The sequence below is a fragment of the Podarcis melisellensis genome (genome assembly GCF_964234715.1).
Source record: "Podarcis melisellensis genome assembly, chromosome: 11".
Classification (NCBI taxonomy): Eukaryota; Metazoa; Chordata; class Lepidosauria; order Squamata; family Lacertidae; genus Podarcis; species Podarcis melisellensis.
This window is the reverse complement of record NC_138543.1, coordinates 27,191,909-27,219,249: the sequence shown is the minus strand read 5'-3', so window position 1 is coordinate 27,219,249 and position 27,341 is coordinate 27,191,909. Positions and strand designations below refer to the sequence as shown.

The window sequence follows — 27,341 nt, the reverse complement described above, 5'->3', positions numbered from 1 at the left end:
TTACGTCACAGCCAAACTCTACTCCAGACTCCGGCACTATCTTCTAACTGTGATCTGGGGGAGGGGCCCCACCCATTTGCTGTCTCACACAGAGCCCCATTCCTTTGTTCCCTTTGATGGCCATGCCATCACCTCAACACAGGAAGCTAGCCTGGCTTATATTTTAACATTGCTGGATGCAGAAGGATCTCACACAGAGCCTATTTCCTCCACCCCCAACTTATAATACTATGTTAAATTTTGGTATAAATATTGCCTCATTAATATTGCCACACAGTGAGATGATTGATAAAAATAGGATTCTTAACATGAGCTGAAACTAGAAACAGGGATATGGGGTAAGTTACAATGCTGCTGCCTTGCAGGTGGTTACTGGGTTTTAAATAGACTGGAATTGGAAAGAGGCTTTTGGACAGAAACTACAGGAATTGCACTTTCAAGCTTTTATCCATGGATCACAGAAGCTGTCTTGATTTCACAAACTCCTTAGTCACAAGAGTCAAACAAAAGAAATTATTTATTGGCCTTGGAATGGTATTGGTGTAGATCAAGTACACAAATATTAAGCAACATAGGAAAATGTGTGGTCGATGAAACTGAATTACCATTCAACACTTTTGCACAGATATTCCATCTGCCATGAGATCACCCCCTTTGGAGTAGTAATTGAACTTGGCCTGCGTATTTAATAGTGTCTCAGAGTGTGGATTATATTCTGGTCTTAAGGTTGGCACTGAAACACCGTATTAGGAATTGCAGGGGATAAACAATTTAAAATGTGACACTTTCCTATATAATTAACAGAGCAAGTAGTGATCTAAATAATTAGTGTTCGTTCCCTGGGTTATTTTATTAAAGTAAGGCCAATTTATTCCACCTTTTTTTGTGAGAGTGAGATGAGCGAGCACAAATCTCTAGGCTCAGCACAACCTCCTGACATTGCAGCAATAAAGGCTGGCTTTAGTAGCTGTATTTAAGCAGTCAATTTTAAATGAGTAATTGCTCTTAGATTAAGCTATAGTACAAGGGAATGATTGATACCACATTATGAGCACTTTTTGCATATTGCTTGTTTCTAGTGCTCTCTTATAGAAATGTTGAGCTAGCCTAATTTGAAATACTGAAAAACCTCTAGTACAAAAGCTGTTACTATGCTTGCTTAGGACCCGCCTCTACACATCTGAAAGCTACTTTTCCATGTTCAGGGAATATGCCCTTCTAGAGCATGAGTGATGGGGAAAATTTATGCCCCCAGTGCAGCCCAGCCTGACGCTTCTCGCTGTGGGTGTTGGTTCTTCTGACGCCCAGGAGAGAAGCGCTGGGCTAGGCGGCTGTATGGGGACGGCTGCTTCAAGCCCCCTCAAAAATCCATGCCCAGGGCCATAGCCCCTCTGGCACCCCCCCATACTACACCCCTGCAATCCCGCAAGGCAGAAGAACCCAGTTCCCCCCAGTGCCAAACCAAAACCTAAGCTGCCATCCTGCAGCCACTTACCTGGGAATATGCCCCATTAAACACAAAAAGACTGTCTTCTGGGTGGACATGTATAGCATTGCGCTGTAAGTTAATTATACAATAAATTCTTAATAAAAGACTGTACTTTCCCTCCTGTAGAGCAATATATACCCACCAGAAAAATGCCTCCTTGCTGCTAAGAAAAACGGAAGGAGAAACTATGAAGCTGCCAAGGACTAGAAAATAAGAGTAAACTAAGAACAGTGCAATAAGGATGGGCGTGTTGGATTCTCTTTAGGATCCCACGGATTCCTTTTTCCTTGTATCCAAACAACTCACTTTTCAATCATAGCAATTATTCACCCATTGGCTAAAAGCACTGGTAGGCAGGAGCAGCCAGGCTGCCTCATTTCACAGAAATTTCTTAGGGTATCTACATGTTTTGCTTCATAACTTTCTAAGAGGGCTATAGACTTATTTTTTATCTTAAAAAGAAAGCTCAGCCTCTTGGTTCTGTGCCCGGGAGCACAAATGATTACCTCCATATTTGCAAGCCTTGATGTTGCCTAACAAAATAACATGACCATGGAACCCATGATACTGTACAGAACAGGTGTTACAGCAACTGCTCTGGTTAACATTTTGCACCAGTGTAGTTTCAAGATGTTGGGGACGCGGGTGGCGCTGTGGGTTAAAGCCTCAGCGCCTAGGGCTTGCCGATTGAAAGGTCGGCGGTTCGAATCCCCGCGGCGGGGTGCACTCCCGTTGTTCGGTCCCAGCGCCTGCCAACCTAGCAGTTCGAAAGCACCCTCGGGTGCAAGTAGATAAATAGGGACCGCTTTCTAGTGGGAAGGTAAACGGCGTTTCCGTGTGCAGCTCTGGCTCGCTAGAGCAGCGATGTCACGCTGGCCACGTGACCCGGAAGTGTCTTCGGACAGCGCTGGCCCCCGGCCTCTTGAGTGAGATGGGCGCACAACCCCAGAGTCTGGCAAGACTGGCCCGTACGGGCAGGGGTACCTTTACCTTTACCTTTACTTTCAAGATACTCTTCAAAGGCAGCCTCAAATAGAATGAATTGATTGGAGGGGGTGTCTTTAGGTAAGAGTCAAAGAGCTAAGTGCATGGTGTATGGATTCTGCCTTATGGAGGAAAGTTAAAGGTTTGGGTCGATGCACTTCTAGGTGAGAGATGGTGTCAGGTATTGATGGGGCTGTGGGAATTTTTGAGGACTGTTAACACTACTTTGCATTCTGTCATCTACCTTTGCTTCCAGATGTGATGCCAGCATTGCAAAACTCTCTGGAGATATAAATATCATCAGGCATGAGATCTCAAAACAAGAGAAAGAAATTCATGCAATCAAGTCTACTGTAGAAAATTATGCAAATAATTTGGAGTTGAAGGTGAGTGAATCTGAATGTTTGTTATTCAAATCTTTAAGGTGTGTCAGACATTGCCCCAGTTCCCCATTTGATTCCAAACTACTGACTGACCTTAGTGAAAGACGGAGGCTGAGTTCGAACTATAATTTAATGTACCATGAAGGAGTTACAGAAAGCCTTGGCTTACATGGTCTCCCATTTTGCTTCTTCTGTTGAGCAGTTTGGAAGCAATTACTACCATTGGAAGCTTGTATCATCTAAACAGACAAACTGTGGTTAGTGCTACCTATGGTTTGTTTAAAAGAATCCATTGGATTGTTAATACTAAATATTGCGAGAGGTAGTACTTCTTCAGTATTGAAAACTAAACACTGTACAAAGGTGTGTAAAATTATTAACATTAATAGAATGGAGTTGTAAGAATACACAGTTTTTTCCAGGGTTTTTTTAAAAAAAATTGAAATCCCAAAATAATTTTAGATTTAATCTTACAGGAGCCCAATTTTCAGTGTTTTGTGTATTTGAGGCCCATGCTTGAGGGCAAAAGCTCAGTCTGGGAATGTCTATATTAAGAGGACAAAATTGTTTGTGAGCACAGAGAAGAGGCAATTTGCCCTTCCAGACAGCATATAGATTAAGCTTCAGGAAAAAGTTTTCTGGTGACACAACCTGAAAGAAAGAACTCAGTGCTCTGTTTTATTAATCGTATAATTTACATAAGTGTCCTAAAATTATGTAAAAACCTTATTTATATGCTTCTGTTTGGTGTTTTGATTTACCTTTGTATGAATCTCTTCAGAGACAATAAAGACATTTGATAAACAAAAGAATGTAAGAATCATACCAAAAAATAAAAAAATAAAAGTTGCATAAGCCTGTCTGGAAAGCCTATCTGTAAATCTCAGATATGTGAAATCTGGGTACGGTTAGCAAGTAATGAAGACAGAGCATTTTGTTGTTCACTTCAGTTCCACAGCAGCTCTCTCGCAAACAAGCTGGCACTCAGGAACTGAAATTTACAGCCCTTTGCAACACAAAAGCATCAACAAGCAAGGAACTTGCTGAGGAGATTCGTAATTCATTTTAAAACTTGAAAGGGAACCTTACTACTAACCTGCTCTTAGGCATTCAGGGCCTTACAGAAAGGAGGCAAAAAGGCAGCATCCAAACTGTTCTGAGGTAATGAGCCAGCTGCCCATAAAGGTGACTGCTGCCAGCCTCAACTCTGCCACTGAGCATGTGCAGACTTATTAAAGTAATAGACAACAGTGGATTACACTTTCATATCTATAAGGAGATTAGCTATTGCTTGCTAGCTCTACCTTTTTTGACATATATAGGCCTGTAACCCCAAAACAGTGTCAGCACCAGGCACCCTGAGGCATTAGACAGGGCCCACCACTGCATATGCCTCCCCTGGATTCCCAGCCAACTTACTGAGTGATAGACAGGCAAAAGCTTCCCACAGAGCCCTGGAGCATCAACAATCGTATCACTCAAGGGAATTGTGAGAAATTAATAGTAGTTGGTTTAGCCATTCACCGCTGTTACCGGGTAAACCCACGTTCATAGTGGCCTCCCAACATAGTAGTGTGTGTGGGGGGGTGTCTATAGAGGGCAGTTTACCAATAGCCCCCTTACACCTGGAATCAGTCTCCTTCACTAGAGGATTTTAAGCAGAGTTTGGGTGGCCATCTGTCTTTAGTTGAGATTCCTGCATTCCAGGGGGTTGCACTAAGTGACCCTCCAGGTCCCTTTCAACTCTATAATTCTGTCATTCTTTGACAAGTATGTAAGATAAAGACTGTTGATGTATCCTCATTGTAATAACTTTTTAAACTGCATACTTTTTGAAGGTATCTGATCTAACATGAATGTTCAGATGTTTGCAGTACTAATAGAAAATAAGCTACCCACGTATATCGCTACATATAATATTCATGGCTTCTCAGTTTTGGAGATTAAGCCCTGTTCTATATTAAAGACCAAAGCTATTCTTTAGCAGGCATTAGGTGGCTGGTCTTTTCTTTTGCTTCAGTAATGCCTTCATTCTTCATAGGATAGTAGCCACACTTTATTTCCCAATCTCCTGTATTCCTTACTGACAGTTTACTGTCTTTCTCAAAGGACAGGTATTCTTGAGAGGGTGCGAGTGGAAATATTTCACCAGAAAAATGTGGTCAGAGGCATGTTTCAAACCTGTCTTCCTCTTGGCAGAAAATGATGCTTCCGCAATCCAAGTAAAATACACGTCATGAATCACATATACCAGAATACCAAAGAATGTAAAAACAAAGTTAGTCTTTTCCTATGGAGAGACATCAAGCAGGGAAAAAGTGACAAATAAAAGCTCATCAGGAAAAGACACACACAGAGAGAGACAGACAGGGGGAAATGTCCAGAGCTTAGCCACATATCCAGAAATAATCATGATACAGCCCTCCCTGGATTACACGTAAGATCAGAATGCAAAAAAAAACTTCAACAGCTAACACTAAAAATCTCACACCACTTTGTCCCTTCAAGAGTACTAAACTGGCTTTGTTCATTGATGGCCTGTGGTCAATTGTAGTGCAGTTGTACCTCAGGATACATTTCCCAAATATAAAACTGATTTTTCCTCAATCTTATCTATGCACCCTTATGTACTCTCCAACTCTATCATGGCCCTAACATTTTAGTCAGTTATAACTGCTCCTGAAAGCCACACTGAATTCACTGGGTTTTAAGAGTTGTCAATACACATAATTCAATCAGCGAAATTCTGGCGGATACTAAATTATTTTGTACCAGTTGATGGCAAGCCTTTATTACTGAGTTAAATTAATTCTGAGAAAAGCTTTTAAGAATGGGCCTGTCGGAAATTCTGGCTTTTCCCACTCACTGCAGCAATAATGTGTGTTTAATGTAAGTGCTGGAATTCTGCCTTATAAAGAGTGTTCCCTGTTGAATTCTTATTAGGTAATGCAGCTTTTAGGCAAGATAGACACTTCAAACTCAGAGCAAAACTCAAATTTGAAGGCAATACAAGGAAATCAGCACCATGAATTGCAGCTCCTGGATCTCAAGTAGGTGGTGGAAGCTTTTTAACTTTATTAACACACCTAGTTTAGGCCAACTGAATTTTTATGAGGGAGCAAAACAGAACCATTTATTTACATGCTTTTGGGAATCCTGACAAACTAGTGAGAAAAGTTTGATAGAAACCTAACAATATTGGTCACAGAGTAAATTGCCAAAGTGATACTCTTGCCCCTCAAAAAGCAAAGGAAGAATTGCACTTTCCCCCTTTATTGTAACCATTTATTATGAACCATAGGCCAGAGATAATGCATGTGCAAAGGTGTTTGCACCTTGTTTCCCTGCATTTATAAATCCCTTTGTATAGAAATCTAGCACATTCATGAGAAAGAATTCCCCCAAGGCCCCTTCTTGATGGTTTAGTTTTTGTATGTGCAAGTGTTTCCTTTGTTTTGTTTTGTGTTATAATGTGAGAAAGTATTCAGAAATCTAACAATAACTTTGCTTACTAGAGACATTAATGTTGTTGTTGTTGTTTAGTCATTTAGTTGTGTCCAATTCTTCGTGACCTCATGGACCAGAGCACCCCCAGGCACTCCTGCCTTCCCACAGTTTGGTCAAACTCATGCTGGTAGCTTCGAAAACACTGTCCAACAATCTCGTCCTCTGTCGTCCCCTTCTCCTTGTGCCCTCCATCTTTCCCAACATCAGGGTCTTTTCCAGGGAGTCTTCTCTTCTTATGAGGTGGCCAAAGTATTGGAGCCTCAGCTTCAGGATCTGTCCTTCCAGTGACCACTCAGGGCTGATTTCCTTAAGAATTGATAGGTTTGATCTTCTTGCAGTCCATGGGACTCTCAAGAGTCTCCTCCAGCACCATAATTCAAAAGCATCAATTCTTCGGCGATCAGCCTTCTTTATGGTTCAGCTCTCACTTCCATACATCACTACTGGGAAAACCATAGCTTTTAACTATACGGACCTTTAACTATACGGTCAGTGTATCTGAAGAATGTGCATGCACACGAAAGCTCATACCAAGAACTGACTTAGTTGGTCTTTAAGGTGCTACTGGAAGGAATTTTTTTTGTTTTATACGGACCTTTGTTGGCAAGGTGATATCTCTGCTTTTTAAGATGCTGTCTAGGTTTGTCATTGCTTTTCTCCCAAGAAGCAGGCGTCTTTTAATTTCATGACTGCTGTCACCATAATGTCAAAAGTCTTTTTACAGGGGAGGACGCATTATGAGGCTTAAGGTTTATTTTTTGCAACCCACCCCTTTCAACTTTTCACTCCACACTAAGGTCTCTCTACACAGGGCTTCTGGTTTTCTCTGCCAATTTCTGAATTTATCTGTGACTCTTTTTCTATATATAACTAATTCAAAACTTAACTACATGAGTCATGCTAAAATGAACCACAAAATCACATAGGTTCAGAGCTATGAGTAAAACATAGTCTTGAGTCACTTCACCAATTATTGCTGATGTTATGGATGTAGGTACACACTCCCACAGAGAGACTCCCATCTCTGGCTCATGCTTTGTCACTGTTGTTCATATCAAGGCGTCTCGTCTCTTACTTTCAGGATGGTCTAACTAGGCCTGTGTTTCAGATCCTCAGGCTACGCTTTGGAGATCTCGTATTCTCAACCAGTTCTGTTTCTCAGTATTATTCTGGCCTTTTATACTCCCACCCACCTGTTGCATAGCTGGATGTTAGGTTCAGATTTTTTCTTTTTAAGGCCTTAGGTTTTCTAGCTCAGAAATTGTGTTCATAAGCTAACATATTATACTGAAAAATGAGTGGAATCAAATGACTCAAGTGTCAGGTTTTTGTTTTTTTTAGTTGCTTCTTATTTGGGAATACTCTTGGGTCCAAGTATTACGCTGATATCTACTGTACACCCTTGAGCAGAAAGTCAGGAATTTCATCTCACATACAGAACTTTACAAAACTTGGAAGTATGGAACGAATTCAAAATATATCTCAAATGTGATTCTGTGGTGACTATATTTACTTGATTGATCGATGCTGCCACACATGAAAGTTGGCTGCCTTGAGAAAGTTATATTTAGCAGACACAAAATTAGACAATATAAAAAGGCCTGTGTGAGATATAGCTTAGTAATGTTCCAGCCACATTAAAAGGTAAATGTTGAGTGTGTTTTTTTTGACAGACAGAGATAGGGAGGTCTCCAAATTTAACTGGATATAGTTATCGTACTGTGTTGCATGAATATTCACTAATGGTATCTTTAAATGCTAGGATAAATGGTGTTTTAAATGACTTTAAGGATCAAATCCAAAACCAGAGGAAGTGGATAGAAAATGAGTTAAGGAGATCTGAGCAAGAGCAGGCCTCTCTCATAAATCAGTGTCTTTATTCAGTGAAAGAAAGACTGGTAAGTATACTTAGAATTATTACTTCTAATGGATGTTACAGTGAACCCAGGAAGACTTACTTACCTAGACCTTGTGAAAGTAACCGTAATTAAGGATTTTCCAAGAAGGAATACAAACTGAGATTCCAACAAGGAATACAAACTTTCAGGGCACACATAGGAGGAATAGTGCCCCTTTAAGCAATCGGAACTGGGGAGAGCAGGGACAACTCAGGGAAAGAGAAAATTGGGAGAGAGTTGTCTTAGGATAAACTGAGAAGGGAAAATGGACACAGAGGCAAAGCGATTGCACATGAAAGGAATCTAAGGGGGTCCAATATTACTATCAGAGATCTGATATTCGGCAGTATTTTGGCCCTTGTGCTCAACATAGTGCTGTCAAGTGGTAAAATACTACTTTTATGAAATGGAACATACGGAAAGCGTGCATCATAGAAAATAAAATTACCTTCCACTATGGATATCATACTTTGCATCACAAGCAAAATCTTAACACAGTGGCTTCAATAAGCCTCCCATGGATGGCAAAGTGCCTACATTTCAATGAGCGACATTCTAAATTAGTTTAGATTCTTGGCAGCAGAAGAGTTCCTGGCTCCATGCAAGCACTTAAGTTGAGTGTTTAGCTTCAGGAAATCCTTGTTCCAGGATTAGGGCTCTCAGTGTTTATCTGAATTAAATGTCTCACACAAAATTCTGGATGCCGCTGGAAAGATTCATTTCATTAAGTCACATCACAGGAGAGATCCAGTTCTTATATACAAGAGTCTGAAATCTAAGTAACTGCTAAGCCTAAATTATTGACATTACATAGCAAGTTTAAAATGTCACATTTCCTATATTAAAACATCAAGGTCAGTGTTGGTAACCTCAAAAATATCAAGTGCTGGATTGCTTTGAATTTTCAAGGAAAAAACTGTCTCCTTCCTTTAACAGGGCAGGTTTTGGGAGGTTCATTCTCTTAATAATCATTATTGCCATAATAACAAGTACAGGGTGAGCATTCCTTTGGCCATAGTTAATTTCATTGCTGATAGGAGAGGACAATGGAGATATACCACAATGAGAGGATGACTGGATCTTTCATTTCAGCTGCCCCAAGTAGATATTCAAAGACTTTCTTGGATTGCTGCAACCACTATTAATAATTCACATTTCTATTTGTTAACTGAGCAAAGGCAACAAGAAATATATAAATGAGCAAGATGCTCATTAAGTGGTTGAGCGTTGTCTAAGTACAGCTGCTTGCTATTTCAAAATGTGTCCTTAACATGCTCCACGATGCAGTTTTAATTTTTTTATTTGCATTTATATCTCACCTTTCTTGCAAGAGGCTCAAGGTGGCATACATTGTTTCCATGTCCTTTCTCCCCTCAAGTCAATTTTATTTTCACAAGAGCCCTGTGAGGTAGGTTAGGCTGTAGGATAGTGAGCGGTCCAAGGTTGTTCCAGGGAGCATAATGGCAATTAAAAGAACTGCCTCCCCAGCCCTAGAACAGCATTATATAACTATTACCCCACCCTGTCTCATCTTAGCCCAACACAAGTTCTTGCCTGGAAGTGACACTTCCCCATATAATTGAGTCAGGTGCCTATCTGTTTATTTGTTTTGTTCTAAGGCATATTGGTGGAACAGAAATGGAGGAAAATAAAATGGAAGATTCCTCTCACCAAAAGGACAAAAAGCACCAAAAAACCACAGCAATCTAACACAGAGCTGAGCCAGCTGAAAAATTTATCAAAGTAATTTGTGCAGTAAAAAAAATCTACAGACTCTGGTCTACTAGGATTAAAAACTGAAATAAAAATGTGTTGTATCCAACATTAGTACCCACTGAAATTAATGTATATGGCTAACTTACATCCATTCACTTAAATGGATCTACTCCAATATTTTTATTTATTTATACCCTGTCCACCTGGTTGGGTTGCCCCAGCCACTCTGGGCAGCTTACAGCTTATCTAAATAGGACTGATGTTGAATAGAATTCTATTGCCATAATGTTGGATAAAACTCCATTGGCATCCATCTGTCTTGAGACAACAGAGTGCGCTTCTGGGTAGTGGGGTGAAGTCAAACTGCTGCATTAGCAACACTGAAGTGCCCTCTCCAGAGTGCATGCCTGGGCAGTGTGTATGGAGGTCCTGGGCTGCCCTTACAAGAAGATCCTCATTTCAGTCTCGCTGATGTGGCCCAAAGGAAAGCAGAGCGATATATTTGGCACCGGCTTGGCTGCAGGTGTTTCCGGAAGGAGGCATACAAGGGGCCATTCAACCGCCTTAGTGACTGCGTTCACACCTTAGCCTTGTCTTCTCCCAAAGATAGCCCACAAAGCAGATGTTTAGGGTCAATGTTTTCCTTCTCCTAGATCAGGCATAGGCAAACTTTGCCCTCCAGATGTTTTGGGACTACAACTCCCATGATCCCTAGCTAACAGGATCAGGGATGATGGGAATTGTAGTCCCAAAACATCTGGAGGACCAGAGTTTGCCTATTCCTGTCCTAGAGGGGCTACCTTCCCAGGTTGATGAATCCCATCTGCCCCTTACTTCCCTCTACGGCACATGCAGAAACTGCCTCCTTGACTGTTGGACCAAATATTGGTCTCATCTCCTCAATCCTACCAGAGCCTGTCTTTGCATGTAGGGGAAGCCCCTAACTCACTAAGGGTTTGAGAGCCATTGGCTACCCTCACCTGGTTTAGCCAACCAGTCGAAGCCATTCCTGGGATGTGGCTGCTGTCTCATGCCGACAGCTTCTAGGAGCCACAGGTGAGAACAAACTGCAGGGTGGATATTGAAAGTGGGCAAGCTACCCCAGAAGGAGCACAGTGTCCCCCCACCAGAGGTGCTATTCTCTCCCCCTAACACCCCAAACACAATCCTGTAAAATTTAAAATATTTATAAATAGTCTTTATAGGAAAGAATAGGTAACTTAGATGCAGTTTTGTGGGAGGCAGTAAAAACGGTTCCAAATCCTGTAATTTATATTGATTTATCATAAATCTTTATTTTAAAAGGACACAGTGGAAAAGAAAACAGATGATAGTTATTATTTCCTCTCCAAAAGAATAGAAAGCACTGATAAAACAGAGCAATTTAACGCAGAGCTGAACCAAGTGAAAAATGACCAAAATAAGCTTCATGCAAGGATTGCTAGATTTGAAAAACTGATGTGGCATGAGCTGGAGGAAATCCAAAGTGAATACAGATCAGGTAAGATTTTTGGTGGGTTTCTTTAAGGAAATGCATAAAGAAACCTATTAAGTCCTCGTCTTACCCTCCAATCAGGTGTACTTACCAAACTACACCAGAAATTTCATATTTCTGTGTGCTGTTCATAACCCCCTCATAGCTTGGTGAAGGATGTTTCTGTCGGTAATGTGCCATTGCATATTGTTCTGACAATAACTGAAATCCACAATAACGAAATGCAAATCTGCTACCTATTTCTGGTCCTTTTCCCCCAAGTCACACTTATTATTGGCTATAAGGTGCGTTTTAGACGTCACATTTACTATGAGACAAAGCAAGTAGCAAGTTACCTTATCTGTGGGTGGATCATTATTTCCAGTAACAATCTCATGATGGCTGTGAGCACATTGGCCATTGGGCAGTTGTTGTTGTAGCAGCAGCAGCAGCAGCAGCCTTAGCAGCTTTGGTTGCCCACAAAAATGCATCCCTGTGAATAACCAGGAAGGGTTACAAGAATTCTCCTATAATTACGAGCCTGCTCGTTTGGGGAACAACTTCAAGAACCAAATCTCAAATGAACTCACCTCTGGTGAATGGAGGAAAACCAACAAGCCCACAGCAAATTCCCTGGGTTCCATTCTTGTAAGATGCCATGTTTGCATACTCAGGCACATGATGCCTGTGACCCAGTGAGGGGCCAACCATAAATAAGACCCAGGGCATTGGTATTGGGTTGAACTAGGCCACAACTTTATTGATTACAGATGTAAGTAGGTTTTGGCCAAGGCATTGGGTATGTATCCAGAATCAAGCAGCCCAACTGCTGGTTGGTAAGTATGGTGGGATTCAAATCTGACTGACATGCATCAGGTGATACAACCCTGCCATGGTGGCCAGGGCTCTCCTATTCAAAGAACAGCTCCTGACACCCCACAAAAAGCCTTCTCTCAACGTTTGGGGTTTTCCAGAGTGTGGTATCACATAACACAGCGGTAGCTGGCATGCTGCCTTCCAGATGCTTTGGACTCCACCCCGCCCTCCAATAACTCCTGGCTACTGGCTATGCTGGCCTGGGCTGATGGGAGTTCAAAGAATTGTAGAGTTGGGAGGGAGGGTCATCTAGTCTAACCCCCTGAAATGCAGGAATCTCAACTGAAGCATCCATGACAGATGGTCATCCAACTGCTGCTTTTAAAACTCCAATGAAGGAGAGTCTAAAACCTCCCAAGGGAGTCTAAAACATCTGAGGTGGGGAAGCACATTGGCTACTCCTTCCCCTAAAACTGCAATTTTGTTCATAGCACCTAAGAAAAATTAAGTAGGGTGATATCCTCCAGCAAAGAGATTGAAAGTAATTATTATTGCACTTTCATGGGAAGAGAAGAAACTGATTTAATTCAGCAAACATTAGCACAGGTAGTATGTGAGTAAAGGGTTGTTCAGTAGCTTTTATAAAAAGAAAAAAGTGTTATTAAAACGAGTTTTTGTCACCCTAACCATGCCTGCCATTTACCAGGATTTCAGTCAATCCGTGACTCGCTCAATGCACTTAAACAAATACAGACAGCAAAGCTTAAACTCGAAGAAGAAAAGTTCAAGCAAGACATGAAAAAGATACGGCGGAAGATAACTGAAATTCAAGAAGACTGATCCCACTTCTTAAAACATTTGCATTTAGTCCATCTTGGGAAAGTGTGTAAGAGATTGCAAAAAATAAGCTCAAGAATTCTACTATATCAAGCTTGTTTTCTTATGTCTCCCTAGGAGATTAGTATTGTATATTAATGTTGCAATGTCTATAATAGATTTAAGTCAAATCAATCTGAATCATATTCCTACATTAGAATTTATATTTTGGGAAAAAATAAAATATAAGGGCTGTCAGTAATTGTTGTATAAGCAATTGCTTGGTCTACTTTGGTAATTGATTATTAACCAGTAATTGTTACATTCTGAAATTCTCAAAGCCATAAAAGCCTGCTTTCTATCCTCAGACAGAAATTATAAACAGGCCTACTAAATCTTTGCAGTGTATTTTTAAAAATCAGGTAAAGGTGCTATTCATATAAACAGACACCTACATATAATTTGCCCCTCAAACCCACCTAATTTTATGAAGATGCCGTAAATTCATGCCTTCAGTAACCAGTTTTGAAAATTCAAATGATTATTCTTACCTACATAGTGTTTTACCTACAGATTTGCTTTTTTCTTGCTGTTTCTATTTTGGCACAGAGAATTAGGATAGGAAAAAGGCAGAAAGTGATATCCAGGTATGTGACTAAGGATGACTACTTGTATAAGGGAATGGCTCATTCTTGCCCTCCCCTCACACCCCTAAAATCTACTTTGGAGGGTTGGGGGACCCGTGGAGTAGATGGGGGGTGTAGGTTGGGAGGAGAGAAAGGGAAAGTCCTCTTGTATCCATTGGCATAATGATGGACCTCTCTCAAGGGTAGCATGGCATAAAGGATGAAAAGCATTCTGAAAGGTTGCAAAACTGGAATGAAGAAGGCTGTGCAACTCATTACTGTTCCTTGACCAACTTTCTGTACTTTCTCTCGCATTAAGAGATCGCAATTACAATTCATCACCATTTTCTTAACCTTGAAAGATTGCTGTTCAGTAATTTTGCAATGGGTAAACAACCTGGAAGTGCACCAGTTTTGTTTCCAAAAAAGTAAACTGCTTATTTCCTGGGCCATTCAAAAGGCTTGGGAAATGAATGTCCCTTTCCCCACTAATTTCCAAAGAACTATGCTGGCCCTTTTATTTCCTTATCTTCATACAGGACAGCAGTGGTAGCCAAGAGTGTCGAGGTGCCCCCTTTTCCCTCTCTCCTCAATGTCATCATGTGCTCCACGGTGCCTGAGGACTGACAGATTGGTGGCTCCTGGGAGGACTAAATTCCAAGCCCCACTGCTCTGCAGTATCTGAGCTACAGTTCTGCTTCAAGGAAAATATAGTGCCAAGCAGATACCAAACATGACTGCACTGTAGATAGCTCTTCCGTATCAGTCACTGTCTTCATTTAAAGCCGTGAGGGAATTAGTTACATTCTTCTTCCTCAGTCTCGCAATGTGCAGTTTAGGAATTATAATTACTTCTCTTGAAACATCCAGCAATAAAAAGTCCTGTGTGCAGCAGTTGGCTTACAGACTCGATCTTACTGACATTTCAGAAAGCTAGTCTTCTTGCACTGGAGGGAAAATGGGGCACTTACTCAGGGAGTTACTTCTGAAATAGTGGCATTTTACCTTCCCATCTATGAGTGATAGAAATGAATAGAGGCAGGGGTGGGGGGAGGAAACTTTGACTACCTTTAACCTTGCTACCTTCAACAATGTTGGCAACTGTTTAAGGGGAGATGTTAGCAACATACCTTACAGTCCGAAGATAAAAGCCACTTTCTCTGTTCTCCTGCTACTTGTTCTTTAATTTTTACAGGATGCAGAATGGTAGGCTCCAGGCATAACAACACTCTGTATGTCTTTCTAATACTTAAATGGCTTTCACAACTGGCATTTATAAAACCTGGCAATGTAGATAATGAGTTTCTGAAATTAAGAAAAAATAATACAGCTCTCCCAAGGCATTAAACACTCTTTCAGGCACTGAGAAATCCCAAGTGTTTAGATTTACTGCAATTATCATCACATCGTAATGGCGTATAAACCAACACATAGAATGATTTCAGTAAAATAATAAGCAAAAATATTGATATTAATTATAAAAGCCCACAATCAGTACAGGCCTAAACCATGTAGAATCTGATGCATCTGAGTCAAAAATGGAATTCTCCAGAATATTTGAAACAAAGGCTTAATTCATATATATATATATATACCACACACACACACACACACACACACCCCACAACACAATCTGAGATTGCAACATGAAGTGGTAGACTGGCATGGAGGGAGAAATTTCTTAAGCTTTCCCCTGTGCACCATCATTCTGCTGAAAATACATACACACAGCTTCCAGCTACTGTCTAGTCTTGCTTGAACAAAGTGCAGGTACCTGCATTTTTTTTCTCTACAGAGGATAGAAGCCGCTGTAGGAAGAATTTCAGTAGAGAAACAAGATGCTGAAAAGCCCCTCTCCCCAGCCCCATGTAAGTCTACTTCCAATTATAGCCTCAAGACATTGACTTCGTGCTTTAAAGAAACCTGACATTTGTAAAAGAAAAAAAAAGCCATCTTAAAATAGAATCACAGAATGAACATAGCATCTTTTTTCATTCTCAACCCCCCGCCCAACCAAATTCAGCCTTAGATGAAGATTTCCACTCACTTTGGGGTACATTCCTAGGCAACCAGACTCGGGCAGACTTGTCCCTGGTGCCCCAGAAGTCTCTACTTATAGTAGTTTCACACCATTCATAAAAACATTTTATACAAATAACAATTTCTTACAAAAAAGATTATTATGCAGGAAGTTAAGGAAGAAAACTGAAGTTTTCCTTTGTGGCAATTGATTTCTGTCCCAGAAATCAAAACCAAGCAACATATGCTAGGACATGGATATTTGCAGATTGTTCCAGTACTTGATCACATTCTGAAAGATATCCTTGACGCAGAAGTTCAGTGCCAACAGAAGAATAAATGCATTATTTTAAATTTCATGTGAAAATTGCTAACAATGGAACAAAGTTATGTCTTATTGCAATCATCAAATGGCCCTGAACTGTAGAAGCAGCATTGCAAATTCCAAAACAAACATTTTGCATGTGTTTCAACACATTATACACATTCAATCATCAATACCACCAAACTAATATTATTTCCTATGCCTGAGGAGGTGTGCTAAGGTTCATCTCTAAATAGTAAAAAAGAGATACTGATACATATGCAAATTGGCAAAAGCTTTGGTGCAATATAGTATGGGGTTTGGTAATTTCTCAGCTCATATTTGCTTAATTCATGGAAATATTTATCAGGCTCTTCATCAGACGGAAACAATGTTTTACTCTGTGCTTCCCAAGTCCATAGGCATCTGCTGGAATCTTTCATGCAATAGGTAGATTCAGTTGAGCACAAAACAAACTTCCACTGATTTTCAACTGGTTTAATGACAGACTCCTTTTAAAATATGTTGGAAAATTAATCCTAATTGTTTAACAAACAGGAACCTTGACTTTTAAAGAACAATTGCTAAGTGGATGTTATTGCCATGGGCTTCCATCTGTCAATCTTCCAGTGAAAATGACACTAGGATGTTGCTGCGGCTGAGAGTTTCTTGTCTAGCTCCAAAGCTCGAACATCTCCATTAGCTCTGGCATTTGCTACAAGAGCCTGCAGGAGAAATGAAGGAAATAATAATGTTGATGCTGAAATATATCTTGGTTGGAGAGGAATTAAAGTTAAAGTTATTGTAGCCAATGCTAGTCCAACTCAGAGTAAGTATATTAAAATTAAGGAACCTAATTTAGTTATGTTAATTAATTTCAATGACCAAGAAGGACTAGCGTTCCATAGAAGTTGTCATGGGCCAGGAGTCAGCTTTGCCTGCTGAACAGCAGCCTGAAGGGGGAGAAGGAAGTGACTCCACCTGCAGCTGATCAGCCTTCAGGGACACAGAGGGAAAGGTGCTGATGAGAACCAGCTGGCTTCAGCCTTCGTAAGCAGAGCTTCCACCAGCAGTTAGATGCTGGAAACAGCACTTGTAGTTCCTGGCCCTACCTTGCTGCTTCCTGCTCGTCTTGACCCTTGATCATCGGATTCCCTGACCCCTGGACGGTCTAAGCACATGGATGCTGTTTCCCTGACCCTAGGACTGGACCTGACTTTGGATGCTGACTCTTTCTCTAGGCAAGTACTCCTCAGAGACTCTTCTGGTGGGCTGGTCTCCCACTCCACATTGTTGCTCACCAACAAGACTACAACATAGGTCATAAGCAAAGGAGGTCATGTGGCTGATTCCAGGCTACAAAGGCCTAATATGTATATTCTACCTCTGAGCTATGTTCCCATAGTAATTTTTCTACTGAGGGAGATGAACACGCTCCCTCTGCTAAAGCATCAGTACACCTGACATTTTGTCCCTGACAACAGCGTACTTGGGATGCAGCAAGGCAGGCAGCCCACGAGCCCTCCTGCTCTCTAGTACTTAGGAGAACCATGTGGCCCTATCTAATTCCTAAGATAAAAAGCATTCAAAAGGTAAGCGCTACTCACATCTATTAATTCATAATCATCTTTGGCATACAAGTGCCTTAAGAGATACCACCGGGCAACTGATGCGACAGTTTCTGGATACCCAGGTTGATACACCACTCTTTCTAGCATGCGGCGAGTTTCCCTACAAAGGAAACAGAAAACGTTGCAAAATGCGATGAGAAAACAAGAGTGAGTCTATAGCATTGGAAGGGCTCAGGTTTCAACTTTGCTTTCAAAAAGCAAAATTTGCATCTGTACAGCAAGTTCTTACATAAATCTGGGGCACTTGCAACAAAAGAGCAGGGAGCAAACCTGCTGCTGGAGCAAAAAGAAAATAGTGGACCACTCCATTAGAACAACCTGTTACATGTCACTAATCTCCTACTGCATGGACTCAATGGAACATATCACTATGTCAGGCTGCTTTGTTGTGATTCAACAAATAATTTGCATGCAAGAACTGGAGAACTGGATCCTGCTGATGGGCTGGAACCTTAAGATGACTTCATTAGGGACAAGCCTATTAGCACAAGGACTTCTACCTGCACAATGGGACTTCCTCTCCTCTCCCTGTGTCCTCCAATCTGCTCCCGAGGGCTGCAGAAACCTCCAGAACAGATTTGGGGGAGATATGTAGGAAGAGAACATCCCATGGTGCAGTTGGAAGTCCTTGTGCAATAAAATTACTTTATTGGATACAAACCTTCATTTCACAACCCTCTGAGAGTGAAATTTGACGGCAGGCGGGCAGAGGAGCCCAGCTGACCAGTGGCTACAGTGACTCACTTTGAAGTCTGCTTAGTGGTATGGTTTGAATTCAAACCACACCTGCAAAGGGACACAGTGCAATTGTCAGTGATCCCCACTTACAAAGGAACAATCAGGAACTTTAATGTCCTGATTGTTCCTTTGTAGCCATGTTCCTTTGAAAGCCGCCTCATGAGATAATCAGACCCATGGGCTAGAGCTTTGCCACCCCCTAGAACAGGTCCATGGGGGGCGCAGCTAGATACACTTGCTCCAGGCCTCAGAGGGTTAAGCCAGCTAAGAGGCCCTGCCAGGGGCTTGCTGGACTTACGCTGTCATTTAGAGAACAAGATAAGCTCTGCAAGGACTTTCCTGGAGTAAAATAACTGAATGTGCATCTAGAAATGTTTGCTCTCCCTCTAGTAGCTCCTGCTCTTGAGGTAGCAAGTCAGTGGAAACTTCACAAAAATCTACAATTGCAAGCCTCATTTTCATATTATGAACAGAGAGCTTCTCTGGATCTTTACCATCATGGGTGTTTTTTTAAAATCTTCCATCCGCCTATTTTGTATCTTATTGCAGTGGAAAACCTGTGGTTTCCCTCTACACTTTAGCCTCCTTATAAAGAACAGGATTTTAATAAGGTTTTGCTTTATAAAATTTACCATCCGGACATTTTCTGAATTAGAACATATGGGCATGTTACATTAGGTATATTTTAATTATAGCCAAAATGCTGACAAAATGCATAGACAGTTAACACATAACATACAGATCAATGCACACCTTGACCCCATTTTGCGGTTGTACTGCAGAAGCGCCTGCAACAGAACACCCAACGGACAGAAGGAAAGCTTCAAAGCTTCTGTTGTGGCTTCCTGAACCAGGGAGGGCCAGTGATCATTTGAAATATTACCCTTTAAACAAAAACAAATTTAAAAACAATGTTTTATATCATTGTGTCATAATGGTCAGTGGTTTTAATTGCGATGTTGCATGACAGATTGCTTACCCGTGTACCACATAGATAATTATGACCTGCAGCTTTGAATTATAATGTAATAAAACGGCTTCCTAGAACTGCTGATGTAACAGAACAACCAGGACTACCAATCTATCTTCCTAGAGGTTGTTGGTTTTTTTAAAAAAAAATGTATTTTCAGCTTTCAACTGATAGTTTCAAATACTATCCTGGACAAGGGGAAGTGTGACGTAATGTATAAATATCATTTTGAAAGTTTCACCTGATTCTTAATCATGATGATTATGATCTCTGATCATTCTCATCACAGAAAAATCCCTGGACAGTGATAGATCAACTCTTAGAAAACTCACTTGCCAGCTTCAATTAAATTAATGCAACATGTTGGATGAAGTACTTTTGAATCCACAAACAGAATCAAAATGTACGGGCAAAATGGTTCATCCATACAAATTGCATAAGGGTATTTCTGCTGATCAACCTTCAGAGAAAATGTATTACGAAAATAGCAACACTTCCCCCAGCTGCTTGATTTCACTTATAATTATGAAAGGAAGGGTAAAAGCAGTATTTCATACTGTCAGATGGAATGGTAATTTATGCAGACGAGTTGAAGCCTTTTCCAAATAGTGCTTAAGCCAGAGTTACTGTTCTGGCTGTCACCAAAGTGTTGGACAAGCACATTTTGAACTTTCATTATTCCAGCTATCCAAATGTTAGGAATCCATATATAGTACTGAAATAGCCTGTAATCTATCTTGCTGGAAGCTAGAGCACTATCTTACGCACAATTGTGAGATGAGAAGCACCATATTACATTTTAAACTCAGTTCACATGCAATCAGTTCATTTTATCATATTGTTATTACTACTTCTTTTATTTTTTTAAAGAATCAAAGCAGCTTACGAGGATAAAATACAAACAGATAAAATCAATTTAAACCCATAAGATTTAAAGCAATGTGCAATATAAAATTCCTAAGCAACACAATAAGGACAAAGATGAGCACTACAGCAGAGACTAACTTAACTACTAGGTAAATAAAAATGCCTTAAGCCTGCCACCTAAACCTGGACTATGATAGTTCCCTAGAAAAACATTCCAGAAACCAGGGGGGAGGGGACACTGAAAAAGGCCATTATTGTGTGGCCATCCTTTGCAACTTTCTCAGGTGAGGCACATGGATTTGGGCCTCTGATGAAGACAGGAAGGTCCAGGCTGATTCATATGGGGACAAGAGGCCCTTGGGGTATTGAGGTCCTCAGCTGCTTCATGCAAAACCAGCACTTTGAAATGCACCTGTAAACTAATTGGTAGCCAATGCAGCCAGGCCAGAATTGGTGTGATATGCTCAGACCTTCTGGTCCTGGTGTATAAGCTGGCTGCTGAATTCTGCACTTGTTTCTGTAGTTTCCAAACTGGTTTCAAAGGCAGCCCCACATATACAACATATTTATTAATTTGGCTCTCTTACCATGCAGATTTCCAGGGCAAGCTTAGCAAGCCTTAGTAGACTAGAGAGCTTTCCACTCCAGTGGCCCTGCTGAGATGCCAGTTGCAGACTCTTCCGGTAACACATCTCTGCTGCAACCATCATTCCCTGTGACTGGTACACTTGAGCCAACCACTGAAAGCAGAGGAGCAAAGTTCAGATTTCATATTTTTCTACTCCTACTGCCTATCAAATTCCTTGTCTTATAATTCTATTAAATATTCTTTTAAAAACAAAACTCTCAAATGGTGAAGATTACTTTTGAGTAAAAATACAAGCATCTGCAGAAGAGACATACCATTTCTTCAAACTATAATCTGCAATTCTATATAGAGCTTTCCTGGCTGACTTATTAGATTTGGGTAAAATAGATCTGAGAGCTGGAAAAGGTAAATGAATTTGCACATAGTTTGAATTTGCAACCTAATTTGGGACTGAAAGGAGGGGGGAACTAAAGATGACAGGCAGCTTCTCCATTTAAGTGCCACAGATCATAGCATAAAACAGGATTATTAACCTGCTGCATATGAGACATACCCACCAGACAAGAGGGTTTCTGCGAGTATAATAAGTTCTGACTTAGCATGTGTAACATCTGCTAGCCACAAGGAGCCTATGTTGGTCCTAGTACTAGCCAAAACAGATTAGCAAAATCAGGTAGCTGCTACCAGACAAGCAGATGACTCCCACACAATTGACTCTGGTGCTCTCTATTTATTTTTATTTATTTTTGTGGGCACTCACACAGCCATCGTTAACCTGGGATATACTGGCACTCCAGCTATCCTAACTCAGCACACGCATTTGGGAAACGGCTTGAGAGGAGCTGATCATGGTGCTGAACAGCTAAATCCTCCCCCTGAAAAGTTTTCGCCCGTCTGCTCAGCACATCCAACTCACAGTCTGATGACAGAACCACAGAATTTAACTCTTGCAACAATAAGGTTTTACCAAATCCATCTGCATTTTCATTTTTCATTATATCATAATCTGACCTCATTTCCCACACAACACTTAGGTCTAAGTCACTATAATTGCATTTTTGCCTCTGCTCCATTCAGACATGTAAGTAATTATTTAGGGCTGGTGTGTGCAATCTTTGGTCTTCCAGTCGTTGCAAACTGCAGCTTCTACCAGCCACGGATGCCAAGTTCAGCAGCATTTGGAGGGCCAAAAGTTCCTCATGCCTGATTTAAGGGCTGGTCACTCACCAACTGCTCTACCTGGCTGAGTTCCTTTAATCTCTTCACAATTCCCCTTGTGCTCCTACACTTTACATACCCCTGCTGAGCTTTATCTGTTCAAGGGGTTGGAGCAGTCCACACTGCAATGACTTGTTGCAAGTTCCACTTGTTCAGTATTAATGTGGTTCAGGCACAGAGTACTGAAATTCCTATATTTTTTTCCAGTCTAATCAATAATAGTCCAACTGTTAGAATGACTTTTTTTTAAAAAGAATGATGCTGGCGAGGAACTGTAGAAGTTGAAACTTATTTTATGTGAGCAAACAGAGAGAACCAAGAGAGAGTGCACTAGATGTGCCTATATTGACAAAATCAAAATTGTTAAGCAAAGTTCTGTTACGTAACATGACTGCCAAACAAGATTAAGCTGGGCTAATGGCGGTTGCCCCTATGTAGCTCTTTCCCAAGCAAGCTATTCTCCTTTTATGACTTGGTGATTGGCCCACATTAGTAGTGGTAATATTGGAGGAATTTCAAAGGAGGAAAGGGGAAGTACGTGAATGGGGGGCGGAATCCCTGGGAGAACAGAATAATTCTTAGTCATAAATGACTTCCCTGTGCAGATCTGTGATCTAAAGCTTTTGTTGTCAAGAAAGAGTGAAACAACAGCTCAGTGCTTAACTACCTTTTGTTCTTTTAGTTCTTGGCTCTGACATTAAAACATCTTTGTTTGCAACAATAAAATGCAAAAAGCCATCTACTCTGGGCAATGTATCAAGTGCATTTATCTGCACAAAAATGGCATCAAAGAGAAAATCTCAAGGCTTTAATTCTAAACGACCAGCTGAAGAAGCTACTAAGGGCCAATGTGCTGATGCAAGATTAATTTGCAGTATCTGTTCTTCTACATGCTGTCATGTCAACTTCTATTGATTTAAGTAGTGTGATGTCAAAGGTGCCACGACGGCTAAACAGCTCAGTTGTAAGGCTTGCTTCAGTTGCAAAAAAAACATGTCACAATCGGATGCACCTTTGTCTCTCTCATGATTGGACTTAAACAACCCCCGATTACGGATGCACCTTCATCTGCCTTGCAATCCCCTTTGCAATCTGACTTGAGCTAGCCCCACTGGTGACCACTGCCATACACAACATCTGTCTACTACAGGCTTGGCTCTCCCCCCCCCCCCCACTATTTTTAAAGGCTTTCATTTAACAAATGGTAGCTCCAGATGCTTCTTCCAATGGATGACATAGTCAAGAGTGAAGAAAAGGTGAAAGACAAAATAAGTAAAACAAGAAATGATATTTTTTTTAAGACCAGGAGCTATGGTAAGAAAAGGACAAACTGCTGAGTTAAAGCTAAGTGCTGAGTAGTATATAGAATGAAGAAAGAAACAAGAATTGGTGGTAGGAATTGCTGCTGTGAAAAGCCTTGAAGCAGAGGTGAGGCATGGACAGAACTGGGGGAAAGACAATCAAATATGTGTCATGTGACCCTAGCTGGCCTCTTCTGGATGACTCCAGCATGGCAGCCAATAAGCATCACTGATTATCCAGCACTACAAAAGGGGAAACTTTTTGGAATCATGGATCAGAGAACTCAATATTTCAATATACTGGAATATAAACAGGGATCAGAAGCACTAAGAAGCCAGGAGGAAAACCAGAGGAGCATTCACACATGTGTTTGCCTGTGTGAACAACTCTCCTCATTCAGAAATGCCCAAGCTATTATAAGCCAATACCAATGCCCTCCCCCTCCCCGTTTTATTTCTGCTCATAATAGTGCAGCTTCAGTATTGTACCAATTTTCCTTCTCACATCGCTTCCCAGCTTGCCAAGTTAAGAGCTGGGAGAGGCAAGAGGAAACAGCAGCTCAAAGAGTCTAAGTTCCTGAATCTCTGCAATGAGAGCTTTTCTGAGTATGCTCAGAACATGCATTAATGATGTGAACTCAGGGAACTGGTTTGAAAAACGTTTCTTCTATAAAACGAAGCAGGAGGAATACAAAACTACACCTCATTGTTCCCATTAACTGCATGGAAAGAGCCCTCGCCCATCTTTTCTCAAGCTCATTGAGTCTGCCTTCCTCCTGGCTTCACCTCACAATCTGGTAAGCACAGGAAAGTGTAGAGAAGGGCACATGAGAGGCTGGTGATGGTGGCAGAACAGCTCCCATGGGCTGAGACTTTCCAAGTTTTGTGTGATTCAAAAAAAGCTCGAGCTGATTTTGTCTGCTTTCCAGACAGATTTCAATGGAAGTTACTTCTAGGTTGTGTTTAGGTGCAGCTCTCAAGTGCAGCGTTTCTCAACTTTCGTACTACCAGCTGCTATTATACCACATTGTGATCATATGATAAAGAGACCCAAAACCGCAGGGCAAAAAAGCACATCCAAACTTACATGCCAAGCTGTAACTGAAGAAGAGTTGGACATCACTGCCTTCCGGAGCTCTTCCAAGATTGCATCAGGAAGCTCTTTGTGAGACTGCCAAAGTGGTTTGCACTGAACTTGCCTTAAAAGCAAGTATAAAGTTGGCTGTTCAGGGAACATTTTCAATCCCTAGAGGCAAACAACATTTTGAGTTGAACACAGAAAATCATTCGAAGCAGTTTCAAAGGAAAGTAGTGCCTTCATGTGAACAGTGTAACTTGGAGTGACTCAGAGGAACTACGGCATGCTCATCTGTCAATCCGTAAGCAAAAGGGGTGGGGGGAATAGTGTTGCTTCTCTAACAACAGGAAAGAAGCAAGAGGAGAAGGCTCAAAAGATACAGTTCTTTTTCAACAAGCCAGTCAATACTTTCCCCACTGAAACCAAAATCACCATGACATTTAATAATTCCCAGTACTTTTTGGCAAAAGAACTGTGCTGCCAAACAAACCCAGACACAACCATTACACAGATGAGATGTGACTCCAAACATATTTTCCCAGAAGGCAATAACATTTGTGTCTGGCCAACTCCTGGAATAAATCCCCCTAAAGAAGACAACCGAAATGTGTCAGAAATCACTCACTAAATCAGAGCTTTCCAAACTTTTCAAGTTGGTGACACACTTTTTGGACACACATCATTTCGTGACACAGTAATTCAGTTTTACTAGCAAACCAGAGGTTAAACTACCCAGGAAGAGTGTGAAGAGTGCTTGTGCGACACACCTACACACTACAGCCGATACACTAACATGTCGCGACACACAGTTTGGAAAGCTCTGCGCTAAATACTCATTGCACCTTTGTGACCTTGTCTCTTGAAACTTTTCTCAGCTATTACGCAATATTGGCTAGGGACAAGCGTCAGCACATCATTTATTTCTTTTACTGTGGTAGAGATGGAAAACTGGCAAAGGCTTGCCCATTTCAAGCTAATACATTTATTAGCAATTCTGAAGTGAAACTTGTCTGTTTAAGGAAAACTAAAGTCACTCTCACACCTGTAATAACTACAGCCATGCATCCAGCTGTTCTTTTGATACAGTTTTACTCTCATGCATTCTTAAATCTGTCTGTGCTTGGCTACTCAGAGCTTAAATGCATGACCTTGCAAACACCCTTTCACACACATGAATTTGAAGAGGATCCCTAACTTGAGAGAGAGAAGACCTGAACTACAGGACAAACCTGTATCAATACAGGACATAGCATTTAACATTGAAATACGGGACAGTCCTGTATTATACAGGACAAACGGCAACCCTAACTGCTGATAACTGAGTTAGTACTAATGCATACCTTTGTACAGAGCGCTTCAGCTTCCGAAGTTCTACCTGTCTCATTTAAGCTAGTAACAGCTTGGAAAAGAGACCATTCTTCAAGAGCTTGGGCATAAGAAGTTGGAAGATCCTTATCTTTGACTAGAAAACATGTAAAGGCCATTATTTGTCAAAGCCCAATCTGCACCTACATAAAGTGGTATTCATTATTACATTTTTTATAAATCAACCAACATCAAACATCAACAACATTGATAAAAGAGGTACTCTCATTCACTAATCATTTCAAATGAGAAGAAAAATTTCTAAAGGTTTCCTCTCGTAAGTAACTATTTGTAACAATGCAAGGCCTCACTTTTAGCTGAGATTGTAGCTACCATCGTTTTTTCCAAATCTGTCCTCTTGGGTTGTGTATTATGCAGGCAAACAATGGTGTTTTCAGCATGGCAAGCAGCCAGGAGCACAGCCCAAGAAGCAGGGTTATCTGAAATAAACATGAGAGAACTGTCATTTTCAAGGCACACTAAGCAGTTATACAAGAGAGTGTACTTAGTGATGCAAAAACCAAAGAAAATGAATAAATCCCCAGAAGTTTGCATGCCCAAGATACTAAAAAAACTGACATTCAGTTTTAATTCTATAAATGTTTAATCCTGTAATTCTACGGTTTTAAATAATTCTGTTTTTAATCTGTCAGCTGCCTTGGAAAAAAGTGGAGTAGTAATAGTAGTAGTAATCATCATCATCCGGTTAACTGCTCATTTTGCAGACAGATAAAATTGGGGAGTTCATTATGAAAATGTTTATTGCCTTTGCTCATTAAGAGTGGTGGGCTAACAGTAACTTCACTTTCTATGAATCAATGTTTAGAGCCAAGATTTTTTAGTGTCCCAGAAAAACTAACTTATTATGTTACTCAGCTACAGCCCTGAATCTGGTTTAAAATTAAGGATTTAGAAGTAAAAGTTACCTGGAGAAAGATGGACTGCCTTTTGGATATTCTTCAATGGATTGTTCTTTTTACTTTCAGCTGTGTGGCATCCTAACGCCAACTGATTAACTGCAGTGTTCAGCAAGGCTCTCTAAATAAGGGTGCATGCACAGCAAAAGAGAACTTTAAATTTATTCCTTGTCTAATGAAAAGCATCACTCTAAATTCTCAATGTAGAAAAATATTTTGATAAGGGAAGATATTAACCTTTCCGTGGTTTAAATCGTGAATATGAGCAATAGTTCCTGCAGCAGCCCCACCCTGCAAGATAAAATATTGATCTGATTATGGTATGACAGAGTATTAGAAGTCTGAGGCATCAATTAAGTTAGATAATTCTTCTGCCCTTTGGATGTACGCATGTGGAAATGTCAAATAAGTTTGTATGTTTAAATACTCTGACTTCTTAAAATGATTGGGGGGGGGGGAAGAATCAAGCTATAAGTTGCTCCTCCTTTTTTCTACATATTTGCTGGCAACGTCCCATCCCATGGAGGGAACAAGCAGAGGCAGAAGCACTCTTCACCCTATTTGCGTTGGAAGGAAAGCCCTTCTCCTGCTGCAAACAACAGGCATGGGGCAATTCCTTATGGGAATGAGGCAGG

The 27,341-nt window shown here is 40.8% G+C and overlaps 2 protein-coding genes across 5 annotated transcripts in view; one reads left to right on the top strand and one right to left on the bottom strand.

The window, feature by feature from the left end:
- FAM81B (family with sequence similarity 81 member B) overlaps positions 1-13,345 on the top strand; it is a 28,512-nt gene extending 15,167 nt beyond the window's left edge. For both annotated transcript variants that reach the window (XM_081930222.1, XM_081930221.1), the window contains 5 exons: positions 2,730-2,859; positions 5,800-5,906; positions 8,126-8,261; positions 11,283-11,478; positions 12,974-13,345. In XM_081930222.1, coding sequence (XP_081786348.1) covers positions 2,730-2,859; positions 5,800-5,906; positions 8,126-8,261; positions 11,283-11,478; positions 12,974-13,107 — 703 coding nt within the window. In that variant the 3' untranslated portion in view covers positions 13,108-13,345. The remainder of the gene's footprint in view (positions 1-2,729; positions 2,860-5,799; positions 5,907-8,125; positions 8,262-11,282; positions 11,479-12,973) is intronic.
- A 1,727-nt stretch (positions 13,346-15,072) lies between these two features.
- SKIC3 (SKI3 subunit of superkiller complex) overlaps positions 15,073-27,341 on the bottom strand; it is a 45,573-nt gene continuing 33,304 nt past the window's right edge. For all 3 annotated transcript variants that reach the window (XM_081930124.1, XM_081930125.1, XM_081930126.1), the window contains exons 33-41: positions 26,944-26,997; positions 26,716-26,827; positions 26,101-26,229; positions 25,765-25,886; positions 24,434-24,592; positions 20,826-20,978; positions 19,155-19,285; positions 17,640-17,763; positions 15,073-16,757 (exon numbers count right to left, since the gene is read on the bottom strand). In XM_081930124.1, the coding sequence (XP_081786250.1) occupies positions 16,674-16,757; positions 17,640-17,763; positions 19,155-19,285; positions 20,826-20,978; positions 24,434-24,592; positions 25,765-25,886; positions 26,101-26,229; positions 26,716-26,827; positions 26,944-26,997 (1,068 nt within the window). In that variant the 3' untranslated portion in view covers positions 15,073-16,673. The remainder of the gene's footprint in view (positions 16,758-17,639; positions 17,764-19,154; positions 19,286-20,825; positions 20,979-24,433; positions 24,593-25,764; positions 25,887-26,100; positions 26,230-26,715; positions 26,828-26,943; positions 26,998-27,341) is intronic.